Below are 13,168 nucleotides of genomic sequence, written 5' to 3'. Positions count from 1 at the left end.
GCGGCGAGGGGGCCCCTGGCGGGCATGAGCAGAGGGCCGATGGCGGCGGCGGCGGCGGCGGCGGCGGCGGCGGGGTCGGGGTCGGGGTCGGGGCCGGGCCCGTCGGAGGAGGCGCGGCTGGTGCTGGGCGGCCAGGGCTGGCCCCTGGGCCCGGATCGCGGGTCTGGCGGGAGAGGGTACGACTCCGCCCCGCTGGAGCCCCCGGAGCCAGCCCGCCTCCGAAGGAACACCTGCTACATCGTCCTGGCCGTCCTCCTCAACGAGAAGGTGGGACTGCCAGGCCCAGCATCCCCTCCCAGCAGGGGACCATGGGGCGGGGGCACCAGGCTGGGCACGGCGGCCCAAGAGCTGTGCGGGGAAGGAGGGGATGCTGGGCCTTGCAGTCCTTTCCTCTTCCTCTCCTCCTGGCCCAGCATCCACCCCCAGGACCTCTTCCCTTTGCCATGAGGAACCTGGGGCTGATGGGAGGGGCATTCCCAAAGAGAGACTGTGCTGGACCTTGCAGTCCAAGAGAAGGAGCTGTGGTGGCTGCGGGAGGAGGGGATGCTGGGCCTTGCAGTCCCAGAGCAGGGCCTGCGGTGGCCGCGGGAGGAGGGGATGCTGGGCCTTGCAGTCCAAGAGCAGGGCCTGCGGTGGCCGCGGGAGGAGGGGATGCTGGGCCTTGCAGTCCCAGAGCAGGGCCTGCGGTGGCCGCGGGAGGAGGGGATGCTGGGCCTTGCAGTCCAAGAGCAGGGCCTGCGGTGGCCGCGGGAGGAGGGGATGCTGGGCCTTGCAGTCCCAGAGCAGGGCCTGCGGTGGCCGCGGGAGGAGGGGATGCTGGGCCTTGAGAAGGACCTGTGGTGGCTGCGGGAGGAGGGGATGCTGGGCCTTGCAGTCCAAGAGCAGGGCCTGCGGTGGCCGCGGGAGGAGGGGATGCTGGGCCTTGCAGTCCAAGAGCAGGGCCTGCGGTGGCCGCGGGAGGAGGGGATGCTGGGCCTTGCAGTCCAAGAGCAGGGCCTGCGGTGGCTGCGGGAGGAGGGGATGCTGGGCCTTGCAGTCCCAGAGCAGGGCCTGCGGTGGCCGCGGGAGGAGGGGATGCTGGGCCTTGCAGTCCAAGAGCAGGGCCTGCGGTGGCCGCGGGAGGAGGGGATGCTGGGCCTTGCAGTCCCAGAGCAGGGCCTGCGGTGGCCGCGGGAGGAGGGGATGCTGGGCCTTGCAGTCCAAGAGCAGGGCCTGCGGTGGCCGCGGGAGGAGGGGATGCTGGGCCTTGAGAAGGACCTGTGGTGGCTGCGGGAGGAGGGGATGCTGGGCCTTGCAGTCCCAACCCTTTCCCCCTTCCTCTCGCCACAGAAGGAGGTGCTGGTGATGCAGGAGGCCAAGCCGGAGTGCTATGGGAGCTGGTACCTTCCTGCCGGCCGGATGGAGCCCCGGGAGACGGTGCTGCAGGCCCTGCAGCGGGAGGTCAAGGAGGAGACGGGCCTCCTCTGCCAGCCCCTGACCCTGCTGGCCGTCGAGGAGAGGGGCCCCGGCTGGATACGCTTCGTCTTCCTGGCCAGGCCCACCGGTGGGTCCCTGGCAGGGAGAGGAGGGCCCTGGGTGCCATGGCCAAGGGCTGCCCAGGGACTGCAGAGGGAGCCTGCCATCCCCACACACCCCAGGCCCCCAGCTGGGCCCTAACCTGTGCCCCCTTCTTCTTCTCTCCAGGTGGGACCCTGAAGACCCTGCAGGAGGCCGACGGAGAGTCCCTGCAGGCCCAGTGGTGGAACCGCAAGACGCCGGCCCTCACCCTGCGGGCCAGGGACATCCTGCCACTCATGGAGCTGGGCCTGCAGTACCAGGCCTGCCCCGGCCACCCTCCTGTCCTGCCGGCAGAGCTCCCTTGCCCCTGGATCTGCCAGCGCCTGCTCCTCCTCTTCACTGGAGGCAACGGCAGTGGAGGGGACCTGTGGGTGCTGCTGGCCACGGCCGGGGCGCCCCACTTGCCCGTAGCGGCCAGCGGCCTGTCCCCCTCGGAGCTGGGAGAGCGGCTGCTGGTGGGGGTCCACCGCCTGCTGCGGAGGTGCCTGCCCGCCCTGTGCCAGGCCTCCGCCCGCGTCCGGGGCCTGCTGGGGGTCCAGCACCTGGGCAAGGAGCCTGGCCGGAGTGACGGTATCTGCTTCAACGTGGTGGCCACCCTGGAGGAGGCCGGCCGCCCCCCCAAGGCCAGCCCCCCAGCCCTGCAGAGCCCGGACTTTGCCTGGTGGAAGGTGGAGGACGCGGCCCTGCGCAGCAAGATCCTCCAGCGGCTCAGCCAGGATGCCTTCGTCCCTGTGCGCAGCTAGGCCTCTTGCCCCCCTCCACCGCCCCACTGCGGATCGTGCCCCTTGGCCTGGACACTGAGCAGTCGCAATTGAGACACCCCCCGGCTGGGCAAGCGTTGCACCAGCTGAAAGGATGGCACCAATACTACCCTCCCCTCCAGCCCCCAGGAACAACCCTTTTGCACGAAGTCACCCACCGCAAAGGGAGTGTTTCCACCAGAACATTTGGGACCACCCCCCTCTTAGCCCCTGAACCTCATTTATTGCCATGGAGTGTCTGCTGCCAGAGCCCAGGGCGGCCCTTTCCTTTCCTCAAGGGAGACAGGGCACTTCCGTAGTGTCTCCCAAACCCCGTCACACAGCAAGGTCTCTGCACCATTTCTCCGAAGGCGCAGGACCCTCAGGACACTTGCAGGCAAGCGCCAACGGCAGGAAAGACCAGGAGGGCCCAGGACTCTCACTGGCCACTTTTATACCACATCCTCCTGGCTTTTCTGGCTGCCTGCTGGAAGCAAACTTGGCAGCTAATAAATAAAGGGCATTTTTTCCTCTGGTTCTCCCTCTGCTTCTCTCTTTCTTTGTTTTCCTTACAAAAATGAGCAAGATGCCTGGCAGGGGTTGGACTAGGTGACCCTCAGTGTCCCTTCGGATTCTACCAAGGCCTAGCAAAACAAGCGGGGCAGGCGCAGTCAATGGCTTGGGCTCCCCCCATGCCCCAAATGACTCTTGGCCTGAAACAGAGCCAAAAGTGGAGACTTGGCATGTTTAAAACAGGTTTGTGGTTTATTCTGGGCACATATGAGTAGCAGGGCATCTCTGTAGCCGCCAGCACAGAAGCAAGGAAGCTGCAGGGTGCGGATGGACCACACTCTTGACTCCCCTTGGCAGCTGCATGCTGCGCTCTTGCCCTTTGGGACAAGAATCCCCATCTCTGTGTAGAGAGTCAGCCACACCCCAGTCCTCTCTCGAGTGCCTCCCCTGTTCAAAAGGTGGCATTTGGGATGCAGTTGCCGAGAAAACAGCCAGCAGACACTTTTCTGGACAGGTAGGATTTAAAAAGAGGAAATACAAAGCATTCTTCCTGAGTAGCAGTGACAAGAAGGAAGGTCAAGGCTCCCAGGAAGAGCAAACCCACCAAGTTAATGGAAGTTACGTCCTGGCTTACCCGGTTTCCTCTGATCCAGCAGGTCTACTATAGCTGGGAAGTACTGTAGTGGGTCTAACTGTGCAAAAAGGAGCAGGAGTCCATAACCCTGAAACTGCTGGCTGCATCCACGGAGTGGTCAGGTAGTTTGGTTTTTTTCTTCAGCCCACTAGTGAGGCACAAGCGGCCATCCCAAGCGGCGGAGAGCATGCGGTGGACTTCAGGGAGGAGCTGCAAGTCCCACAACCAAAGCCACGGCTGCTGCAGAGTTTCTTTCTTTCACTAAGATGAAGTGGCAGCTTCACCACAAGCAAACACCATTCAAGATTTAAGAAATCCACTTCCCATTCCTCCTGCAGTCCCTCTCTTTCTACCATTGAAGCCAGGAAGAAAATCCAAGTGTGCAAGAAGGCCCAGGGAGGGCAGCAGCTGAGGCGACCAGGGAGAATCTAGGCTGCCTGTGGTTCAAGTCCAGTGACTTCCATAACTTTCTGGGGCAAAGGAGAGCTGGGCTGAGATGGTTCAGAGCCACACCATTTGCCCCAAGAAGGAGCAGACAGCAAATGTCAAGTGGTCCCTCCTCTGAGGACGCAGGCCTTGGGCTCCTTGGATGAGGGCCGGGGCTCACCCAGAGGGAACCAAGCAAGGCAGCAGGGACTGCATCCAGTCTCCCGCATGGAGAGAAACTTGCCCCAGAAGCAACTGCCACAATCCCAGGTGTAAAGGAGCCTGTGGGGCTGCCAGAAATGTTCTAAGGGAAATGCCATCTGCTACATTCCCTAGAAAGGCAGGGAAGACATGGTGGCCGGCACGCTGGAGCTCCACAGGCTCCCCATCCTCCTGGATGGCTGATGGGCTAAGCTTTGCCCAGCAGACTCTGGTTTTAGCCAAGGGATGAAAGTCAGGGAGGTCCCTCTGGTGCCGACTTGACGAAAACGATGGCAGCCAGCTCCTTGCAGAATTCCTCAAGCACAACCACTCCTTCCAGCAGTGTCCGATGGGCAATCCTGCAATTAGCCGGAATACAATTAGCTAGATCAACAAACACCCCCCACACATGCCCAGGGACAAAGAAGAGGATGACTGGAGCCTGCCACACAGAGTTAAAGACAGACTCAGTGCATGCCAGCTACAACAACTGTTCCATTTTGTCAGCTATGCCTCCACCAACAAACACTCACAGAGATTCTTCAGCTACCAGCCCCATCAGCTGCTTCCGGACCTGTAGCAAACTCTCAGGGAAATTGGGTATTCGCTGGGTTCTCTGCATCAGGTCCCCAATCACCTAGGAGACAACAAGGCAAGTATGGGCTTGAATCAGAAGCAGCAGGATGGGTGAGGAGGGGAGGCACAGGCCCCTGGGGACCACAAAAGGCCTCAACCCCCAAGACTTTTCCTTCCCAGGGCACCTGAAACATATCCCTGCCCTCTGTCTCAGCAGGCTGGACTGCTTACCCTGATCAGTACTGCTTACCCTGATCAGTACTGAGAAGAGAGTCCTGCAGCCTGGAGCCAGTGGAAGGTATGGGTCCAGAAAGTACTCATGGAGGTGGGGGTGAGGGAAAAGGGCCAGGCGGGAGAGCACTGAGGTCACTTGCAGGTTCATGGCATAGGGCTGCAAGGGAAGAGTAAGATGAATGAAGAACGAAAGGAAGGAAGGAAGGAAGGAAGGAAGGAAGGAAGGAAGGAAGGAAGGAAGGATTTGGCCCATGTGTGTGTCCAGTCAAATCCACAGCCCCACACCTAGCAAATGTGGAGTGTGTGGGATGGGAGACCTGCGATAACTTTTCCTTATGCCTCTTCTGCAATAAGAATCTGATTACACCAGGGACTGTAACCAACCAAGTGTAAGGTGGTGGGAGGAACGGGGTGTCCCAGGAGCCTTCAAGGTTTCTCTGAAGCTATCGGCATCCATGCCTCCCCAATTCTTTTTTGGGAAGTGAGTGGTCCCTACATCTCCCCTCTCTCTGTTATCTTCTCTGTGGATGAGCAAGGCAAAGCTCTAGGCTCCTCTGTCCCATGCCTACCTGGTCCAGGATCCGTGTGAGGCGGTCCAAGAGCACCTTCAGGAAATGGCCTTCGTAAAAGCAGGATATTTCAGGGCAGCCTTCTAGGGGACGAGGGACCCGGGGCCAGTTCCAATGGGCAGCATTAGCGGAGCATTCCTTAAACTGACGGGAGGCAGGAGAACCGATTATGGAGAGTTCAAAGGGATGGGGAGAAAGGGCTAAGAAAAGGGTCTTACAAGCCACAGGGAGGCAGACCTCTCCTCCCCTGGGAACATTATCTGCTGTTTCAAATGGGTATGGAATAAGTAAAAGAGCATGGGAATTGATAGGGGAGGGAAGGTGGTGCTGTCAAGGTGACACTTGGCGACTCACCAGCATACTAGCATCATGAACATAGGTGTCATATCCTGCCTCTTCCAGGTATGTAGAGGTTTTTGCTTCACTAGGAACCAAGCAAAGGAAGCTAAAGGGGGGAAAAAAGGAGGAGGAAGCAAGCAGGAGATGAGACAACCCAGGTGAAGGCAAGGAACATCTCAGAGCCAGGACTCAGCAAGCCAAAGTACTCCTGGAGATGAAGGAGTGGCAAAGCCCCATGCAAAGTGTCTGCATATTTGCTTTGGAGCTGCCCCTGCCCACCTGCTGACCACCTCCTTGACATCTGTACGCTCCTCAGGCTGCGCCCTCAGCTTCGGAGCAAAAAGAACAGCTGGCTTTGGCTTTGCAGAGGTGCGGAAGGTGGTGCCTGAGAATCCATCCATGAAGTAAGGGTCTTCTTCCAGGTCTCTGCTGAGACAGGGAACAAGCATCAAGCATCTTGGACTTCTTAGTATTTTTTCAATTATAAGCCATACCTTCGTGCAAAAAAAGGATTTCAGGACAGTATAAAAATGTTAATGAAACATTCAACACCATGAAAAAGAAAATCAATGAAGTAAAATCAAGAGGCACAAAAACAGATTTCAAGCTGCTATGAAACAGAAATTTAAATCTGAACACCCAGTATATATCTGCTAACATTGGTAAAAACAGACTTACTGAATCAATTGCTAAATGGAAAGCCAACACTTAGATAAATTCCAGTGATACTCTAGTTGGGACTAGCAACTGGGTTTAAGGCCCAAATATCTGGGATAGTAAGTATGTGTACATGTGTGTCTATACAGATGGGTGCCTGCACATGCCTTCAAGTTGCCCGTCAACTTGTGTTCCTGCTGAGATTCAATGTGTCTAATCTAGTCTACTGTACTCTAGTCCAAAAACTGGATGTAAGCAAAAGGTTTATTTCAGCCTGGTGCTGAAAAAGGAAGTCCCACAACAATTCCATGTGTCCTGCCTGCAAGTCAGGATGTAACCCACCCTTAGCCCCCTCCTGCCCTGTCCCACTAGCCACTTACAGTCCATCCTCGCAGGGCTCTTGTTCTCGGGCAACAGGTTCTTCCTGTCCAGGCAGGCTCCGCAGGATGTAGCTGCGCTGCTCCAGTTTGCCCAGCACCAGGGTCTGGACCACATGCTGGTCAGGAAGCCGAAGGAGCTCCTCAAACAGCTTCAAAGTGGCCATGCTGATCTGAAGAAAGGAGGAAGGGAGGGAAGGGGTGAAGCCTGAATGGCCCTTTGGAGGAGCCTGCTTAGCTCCCAAGAAGTGAGGAGCGCAGTTCAAGTCTGCCCCCTCCCAACTTCACCACACCCCTTGCTCTGGAAGTCCCGCAAGTCCTAGCAAAATTTGGTGACTTGACTATGAGAGCAGGACACTTTGTATATGCCCAGATGCACTCTTTTCATTGCTTCTCTTCATACCATACTGACTCCTGGCACATGTACGGGATATTCAGGGGTCTAGACTGAGACTGGAGAAAGCTGCAAACGCAACCAGTGCTCCCTTGACCAGGTCACATGGGGCATGATACAAGTACCAAGTCTCTAACTTCTGCTGCTGCTGGGTCTTGGACAAACATCACGGAGTCCATTCAAGCTCATGGTTAGGCCAAATGGACCCCAAGGGGCCTCCTTGTTTGGGCAAAGCTCTCCCATGGCAGAACCCTTGCTCACCTCATCGGACAGATGGTTGCAGCGTTCTATCAGTTGGGAACGCAGAGGGTGATGCTGCTCTGGGTCTCCAGGGCCCGCCTGCCCCTCCTCAGCTCCCAGCACAAACACAGTCAGTTCCTGGAGGAGGGCAGGAGAGCGGATCTGTCTCGCCAAAATGGTCAGGAGAGCTGTGGCGAGAAGGATGCCATGTTCTGCCCTGCCACGGGAGGCCAAGTGGAATGAGAGGAGCTGTCTTTGGGTTGGACCCCAGGGAGAGCTCTGAGCAACCCCCACCCAGCAGCAACACAACGCTTGGTGCCCACACTTGCACTCCCATCATCCCGATGAAGCCTAGACTCACATCTGCAGGAGCTGGGGCTCCAGGCGTTCATGGAAAAGCCTCTGACCCACAGCCTCTTTCACGGCATCCGTGACAATCTGGGGAGGAGATAGCCACCATGATTTACAATCTAGCTGCTCGCTCTCCAAACAGAAAGAACACTCATCCACTGGGTCAGAGCAGCCACACACAGGGCAGCCCCACACAGGGCCTGCCCAGAGAGTGCCCTTTTCTGGCTTATTGGGGGGAAAGCACAAACACCTTCCAATGATCTGGGGGAAATGGATGCCAAGAGGAAGGCAAGACATGTCTTACCGGGTGTGACTTTTTCACCAGACAGTCACAGAGGTCTAACCAGGCAAAGAAAGCTTCGAGGTCGGGTTGTCCTGGGAAAGAGCCCTTATCCTCAGCAGAGCTGCTCTGAAGCCTGCAAGGAGATCAGAAGGTGAGAGCCTTGCCTCTGCTACTGAACATCAACACCTGAAGCATAAATCTCCTTCAAGTAGTACGTGCCCAGGTTAGTTGTTGCTGCTACTACTGCTGCCTTTGTTAAAAGTCCCAGAGTGGCAATTTTCCCCCCAGATCTGTGTTTGGCACAGACAAAGATAAGGGTCTTTTCTTCTACCTCCAGCTGACTGGCTGAAGCGTAGCAATATCGGCAGGATTGAGGATGTCTGGGATGGCATCATGCAGGGCGCAGAGGTGGTTGGCCACCAGGGTGCCAAGTTTGCCATCTCGTGCCAAGGCCAGGGCAGCCGTTGGATGGTTGACACTGGAGAGCAGCAGCAGATTCTCCTGAGCTTTCAGGGCAACCTTCCTCTTCTGCAAAGCAGGGAGAAAATCATATTCTTGCTACAGTCTCTTTGGGCACCCCCTCCATTCTTTCCACTGCTGGACTGTTTGTAAAATGGGATTAAAGGTAAGGAGAAAAACTCTCACTGTCAGAAGGCAGTGCTTCCCTCATGTCCATCTTGCCCACCCACCCAGTGACAAAGGCTGGAACCCCCTACCTGGCTCTTGCACAAGCTGATCAGAGAGGCCACCAGGTTCTGGGCAAAGGAGGAAGGTTCCGTTAGAGGTACCCTGCCTGGAGCTTCCTTTGGGGATGGGGGCAAAGGGCCACCTGTGGCCAAATTTGGATCAGCTGATGATCGGTGAGGATGGAACAGCTGGTCTACACTGCTGTCCTTGAAAGCAAAACCAGGGATGGGCAGACACAAGAAAGCACACACATTATCGCCTGAAGCTTGGTGGATAACAGAAATCCAAGTCTGGGAAAAGTCAGACTAAGTTCTGAGAAAACTCTGAGAAAAGTCAACTAAGTTCTACAACTCAAAGATGGCTGTCTCTATTACCAATACTTTGCTATTCTGGCAGGTTCTCAACCCACGTCAATCCCTTCCAGACAGCCCCCTCCCCTTGATACAACTTATCACTAGTATTTGCTTTTCTTAACTGGGGTTTTGCATTCTGAGGAGGAGAATCAGGAGTCAGCTGCCTGGAGGCAAGTCAGCCCTCACCTCAAGAACGCAGGGGAGCAGGGCTGGATCTTGGTGGATCTTGACACACAGCACAGCAACCAACTGCACGGCTTCCTTCTCTGGCTCAGATGCCAGGGCATCACTCCCAAGCTGAAGTAGCTTCTGCAGAAGGACCAGACCGGGGGAATAAGAGGAATCACTAGATGTGCTTCCAAGGATGAGATGGGCAGTGAGCAGATTTAGGAACACCCCAAGAGGCATTTGAGCCAGAGCCCACTTTCAAACCACCAGCAGGCACAGAACCGAAGTATACAATTTGCCCTGCAAAATGGATAGAGTTTGCAAAATCTAGCACTTTGTAGCAGGAGGTTCCTTAGCATAGAATTAAAGGTTTACAAAAAAATATTTTAAAGCACACAGTACAGCACTAGCTTTACTTGCATCCGACTGATGTGGGAAGAACTGGCAGAAGGTTCAGGACAACGTTGCCATTTTGCTTTCTTTGGCAGGTCTGCAAAAATGGCACTCACCTGGACAGGTCTGTGCACATTCAGGTAATGCAGCAAAGGACATTGCATTTGTCCCAGCAGGCGGCTGAAGAAGAGGAGCACCTGAGATCTCATCCCCGGAGGATACTGGACAGAAAAGAGAAGAGTGGGGTAAGCAACAATTCTTTGCAGGAATGCACCAAAGCAACTCCATGCAAAACTGCTCCTTTATTGGATTTAAACCCTGCCATGTAGATCCTTCAGCAGGAGAGGCTCAATAAAACACAATGTCAGAAAGTAAGAGTTAAAATGAAACTTAGAAGATCTTTATTTAAAAATGTATTAGGCAGCAAACCAGCAGCAAATAAAGCCTCAGCCTGAGTTAACATCAGCTTTGATTATTATGTTTTCCCCTTCAATACAAGAATGAATAACTGGAAAGACTAAAATATCGGACTATGCAGAAAGTCAAATGATGAAGTGGATGAAAACTAACCCTAGACACAAATTAAAGACAAAAATGAAAGATAAAGAGTAAGAGTCTGGGCAACGTAATTCAAAACATGCCAGAGACACTCCACAGCAAGAACTGCAGTTTAATCATTTACCAGCCTAACTATGTTTACTAAGAAGCAGGTTTGACTGATTTCAGTCCGATTTAATGCTGAAATATTTGAATGAACTATCCTCTTGTTAATTTGCCTCAGATTATATGACTTTTGTATGACTTGTAAAGCAGGACCTCATCAAGCAAGAAAGCTGGGCTATCATAAATGGCACAAGAACTTTGTTTAACAGGACACTCTTGGTCTGGCTGCTATCAACACAGCTACTCCTTTGGATATAATGATAAGGAAGGGAGAGCCTGTCTAGGTCCGGCACAAATAATCCTGGATTACTGTTGTGTTATGCAAGACAGGAAGAGGCAAGCCTGAGAAACAGACATTTCTTGCAAGGAAGAGGATGGATGAATTACGACGAGAATAAAAAGGAGGAAGGGAGGGGGGTTTAGAGGGTTTTTTCCTCCTCCTCTTCATCTCTTCCTCCTTTTTAAACTACAAGCAGAGATTAACACATCCACACTGAAAATGACTGCTATGATTTGAGAAGGCTGTGTTTCAGTTTTCAGGAAACCCAGTCAGGTGTGGTAGCCAATGGATGAGGAACTTGCAGTCCTCCCGATGCTGGTGGCTTGGCTATGATGGTTGTATATGGCTGAGGAACGTCCAGAAGGTAACAAGTAGCCCACCCTTTGCTGCTGCTGCTGCTGCTGTTACAAGAGAAAGTACTAAAACTGAAATAAAAGGCTAATCGGGGGCCCAATCTGGAAAGGGAAAACTGCTTTTAAAAAAGCTCCATTTCCCTCAAAGGAGGCTGCAGACATGAAGGGCAGGCGATGGTACCTCTGCTTTCCCCAGAGTGGCAAGGGTCTCCAAGACTTTGTGCTGAAGCAGGTACTCCAGGCAGGGCCCGGTCTCCCCAGAGGGCTGCTGCTTCTCCTCGTACACCAGGATGTCCAGCATCTGCTTCAAGTGCCAGGGAATATCCGTCTGTCTGGCAGGCTTGTTTTCATCTTGAGAAAAGACAAATAAACTGTCGCACATGGGTCTCGTTCCTTGTCACTTGCGCACTCCTTTCCCTAAGTGGTTATGTATGTGGACTGTTGCACCGCCTCAGAGCCAGCGCTCATGCCTGTCAAACGCTGCCTCCTTCCTGCGCATCTGGGGAAAAGGACCAAGTCCTTCCCTTGTGCTGGGTACCTTAACCCAGATGGCTCCCATATGAGCCAACAAAAGGAAGAAAATGTGGCTTGGCCCAGCTCCACTCTGCTGCTTTCCCTTGTAGAAGAATGGGCTCTCAGGCAGCCGCTTCCATTTATGCCCCACTGTGTTCTTCACTAGAGTACTACAACTGTAAAAGAATCCTCCAAGTACTAGCCAAGGCTTAGCACCCGTCGTCAGGGAGGCCCTGGGGCCTGTGGGCTATGTATGGGTCTTTAGTAACTGTAAGCCACCGTGACAGTCTTTTGGGCAGAGAGGGGGGCAAAAATAAAACCATGGTTATTATCCTCATTATGTCCAGTGGCTTGTTGACTTATGGTGACCCCATGGATTTCAAAGGGTTTCCTTTGGCAAGGAATCCTCAGAGGTGGCTTTGACAGTCCCTTCCTCTGAAACAGAGCCTCCCTGGTGGTCTCCCACCCAAGGACTAGCCAGTGCTGACCCTACTTATCTTCTAATATCAAGATCTGGGGCCTCTGTGTCTCTTATGTGCCTTCAAGCTGCCTGTCATGGCGACTCCATGACTCTCTCACAGGGGTTTTTTAAGGCCAGGAATCCTCAGAGGCGGGTTGAACAGTTTCTTCCTCTGCAGCAGAGCCTATAGCAGCTTGGCTTCATTGCCAGTCTCCCACCCAAATTCTAACCAGGCTGACCCTGCTGAGCTTCCAAGACGAGACACTGGCGCCTTTAGTGTATTTAGGGCTGGAGAAATGACCCGGTTTGGCACTGCGTTTCAGCATCCTGGCTCAAGGCTATGGAATTCTGGGAGCTGGAGTCTGTTGTGGAGTATACTCCGCTCTGGGCCCACAACAAACTCCAACTCCCAGAATTCCATAGCCTTGAGCCAGGAAGAATCAAAGCGGTGCCAAACCGGATTATCCCTCCAGCCTGGCTGCAGCCTAGGTTTGCCTGCCATAGGGTTTTCCAAGAGAGCCTTGGGATGCTGTGTCTCCCCTCCAAGGCCTGACCAGGGCCGACCAAAGGGCGCCTTGTCCCTCTCCATGTGGGCCTATGTGCCTCCAGGCTGCCTGCAACTGAAGGAGAGGCCTTCCCAAGGGATCCTCCTCGGAGCCGCTTTGGACAGCTGCTTGCCCTGAAATCTCTCTCGTATCAGACCTGGCGTCCCTTGTCGGTCTCCCACCGGAGTCCTGACCGGGGCTGACCCTGCTTAGCTTCCGGGGTCCTGGCCAAGGGCTACCTGTGGCCTCCAGGTAGTAGTGGGTGAGGCCCTTCCAGTGGTCGGCGAAGGCGGAAGGCAGGTCCAGGCGGGGCTCCTCCTGCGGAGGGAAGGGAGAGAGCGAGAGGTGAGCCAAGGGAGGAAGGAAGGAAGGAGGAGGGCAGCCCGGCTCCCGCAGCCCCGGCTCCCGGCCTCACCGTCTCTATGGCCCGCTGGAGGAGGGCGCCCAGGCGGCCCAGGAGAGCCATGGCGGCGGAAGTGGCCCCTTCTCGCCTCAGGAGCCCAACGGACCCGAAGGAGGGCAGGCAGGCTGGCCAGCGACGGAGGCCCCGCCCCTCGCCCGCTTCCGGGACCCCGATAGGCCACGCCCCTCGCGTCACTCAAACCTCCCGCCGCCAACCAGAGGCGAAGGGGCGGGGCCTCATCGCCCGAGGGCGACAAAAG

At 55.3% G+C, this 13,168-nt stretch overlaps 2 protein-coding genes across 4 annotated transcripts; one reads left to right on the top strand and one right to left on the bottom strand.

The window, feature by feature from the left end:
• Positions 1 to 39: 39 nt before the first annotated feature.
• Positions 40 to 2,832, top strand: NUDT18 (nudix hydrolase 18). Its single transcript, XM_089538169.1, has 3 exons — positions 40 to 267; positions 1,330 to 1,543; positions 1,684 to 2,832. The coding sequence occupies exons 1-3, from the start codon at positions 40 to 42 to the stop codon at positions 2,298 to 2,300; spliced, it is 1,059 nt and encodes a 352-aa protein (XP_089394295.1). The 3' UTR covers positions 2,301 to 2,832.
• A 227-nt stretch (positions 2,833 to 3,059) lies between these two features.
• Positions 3,060 to 13,160, bottom strand: FHIP2B (FHF complex subunit HOOK interacting protein 2B). 3 transcript variants are annotated; one of them, XM_089537738.1, is made up of 17 exons: positions 12,922 to 13,155; positions 12,746 to 12,824; positions 11,170 to 11,339; positions 9,809 to 9,913; positions 9,318 to 9,440; positions 8,808 to 8,984; positions 8,423 to 8,619; positions 8,113 to 8,224; positions 7,819 to 7,895; positions 7,479 to 7,674; positions 6,827 to 6,996; positions 6,069 to 6,215; positions 5,805 to 5,895; positions 5,451 to 5,594; positions 4,898 to 5,038; positions 4,605 to 4,708; positions 3,060 to 4,430 (listed from the first exon to the last, which is right to left on the bottom strand). In XM_089537738.1, exons 1-17 carry the CDS (start codon positions 12,970 to 12,972, stop codon positions 4,325 to 4,327), a joined length of 2,190 nt encoding a protein of 729 aa, XP_089393864.1. In that variant the 5' UTR covers positions 12,973 to 13,155; the 3' UTR covers positions 3,060 to 4,324. The 3 variants fall into 3 exon arrangements, with proteins under 3 accessions (XP_089393864.1, XP_089393865.1, XP_089393866.1); XM_089537739.1 differs by lacking the exon at positions 4,898 to 5,038 and having other exon boundaries at positions 12,922 to 13,160; XM_089537740.1 differs by lacking the exons at positions 11,170 to 11,339; positions 12,746 to 12,824; positions 12,922 to 13,155 and having other exon boundaries at positions 8,808 to 8,976; positions 9,809 to 9,910.
• Positions 13,161 to 13,168: the final 8 nt, after the last annotated feature.

This window comes from Sceloporus occidentalis, unplaced genomic scaffold, assembly GCF_023333645.1.
Source record: "Sceloporus occidentalis isolate IW3139 unplaced genomic scaffold, rSceOcc1.0.p SCAF_9, whole genome shotgun sequence".
Taxonomy (NCBI): domain Eukaryota; kingdom Metazoa; phylum Chordata; class Lepidosauria; order Squamata; family Phrynosomatidae; genus Sceloporus; species Sceloporus occidentalis.
The sequence above is the reverse complement of the archived record's forward strand: the minus strand, read 5'-3'. Positions and strand labels throughout refer to the sequence as shown.

Excerpts from the sequence above, each read along its gene's own strand:
- NUDT18 (XM_089538169.1), top strand. The coding sequence starts at position 40 with ATGGCGGCGGCGGCGGCGGCGGCGGCGGCGGCGGGGTCGGGGTCGGGG. Across the intron at positions 268-1,329 it reads CCGTCCTCCTCAACGAGAAG|AAGGAGGTGCTGGTGATGCA; the intron begins GTGGGACTGCCA and ends CTCTCGCCACAG. Across the intron at positions 1,544-1,683 it reads CTTCCTGGCCAGGCCCACCG|GTGGGACCCTGAAGACCCTG; the intron begins GTGGGTCCCTGG and ends TCTTCTCTCCAG.
- FHIP2B (XM_089537738.1), bottom strand. The coding sequence starts at position 12,972 with ATGGCTCTCCTGGGCCGCCTGGGCGCCCTCCTCCAGCGGGCCATAGAG. Across the intron at positions 9,914-11,169 it reads CCACTCTGGGGAAAGCAGAG|TATCCTCCGGGGATGAGATC; the intron begins GTACCATCGCCT and ends TTTTCTGTCCAG. Across the intron at positions 7,675-7,818 it reads GAGCCCCAGCTCCTGCAGAT|GGCAGAACATGGCATCCTTC; the intron begins GTGAGTCTAGGC and ends CTCCCGTGGCAG.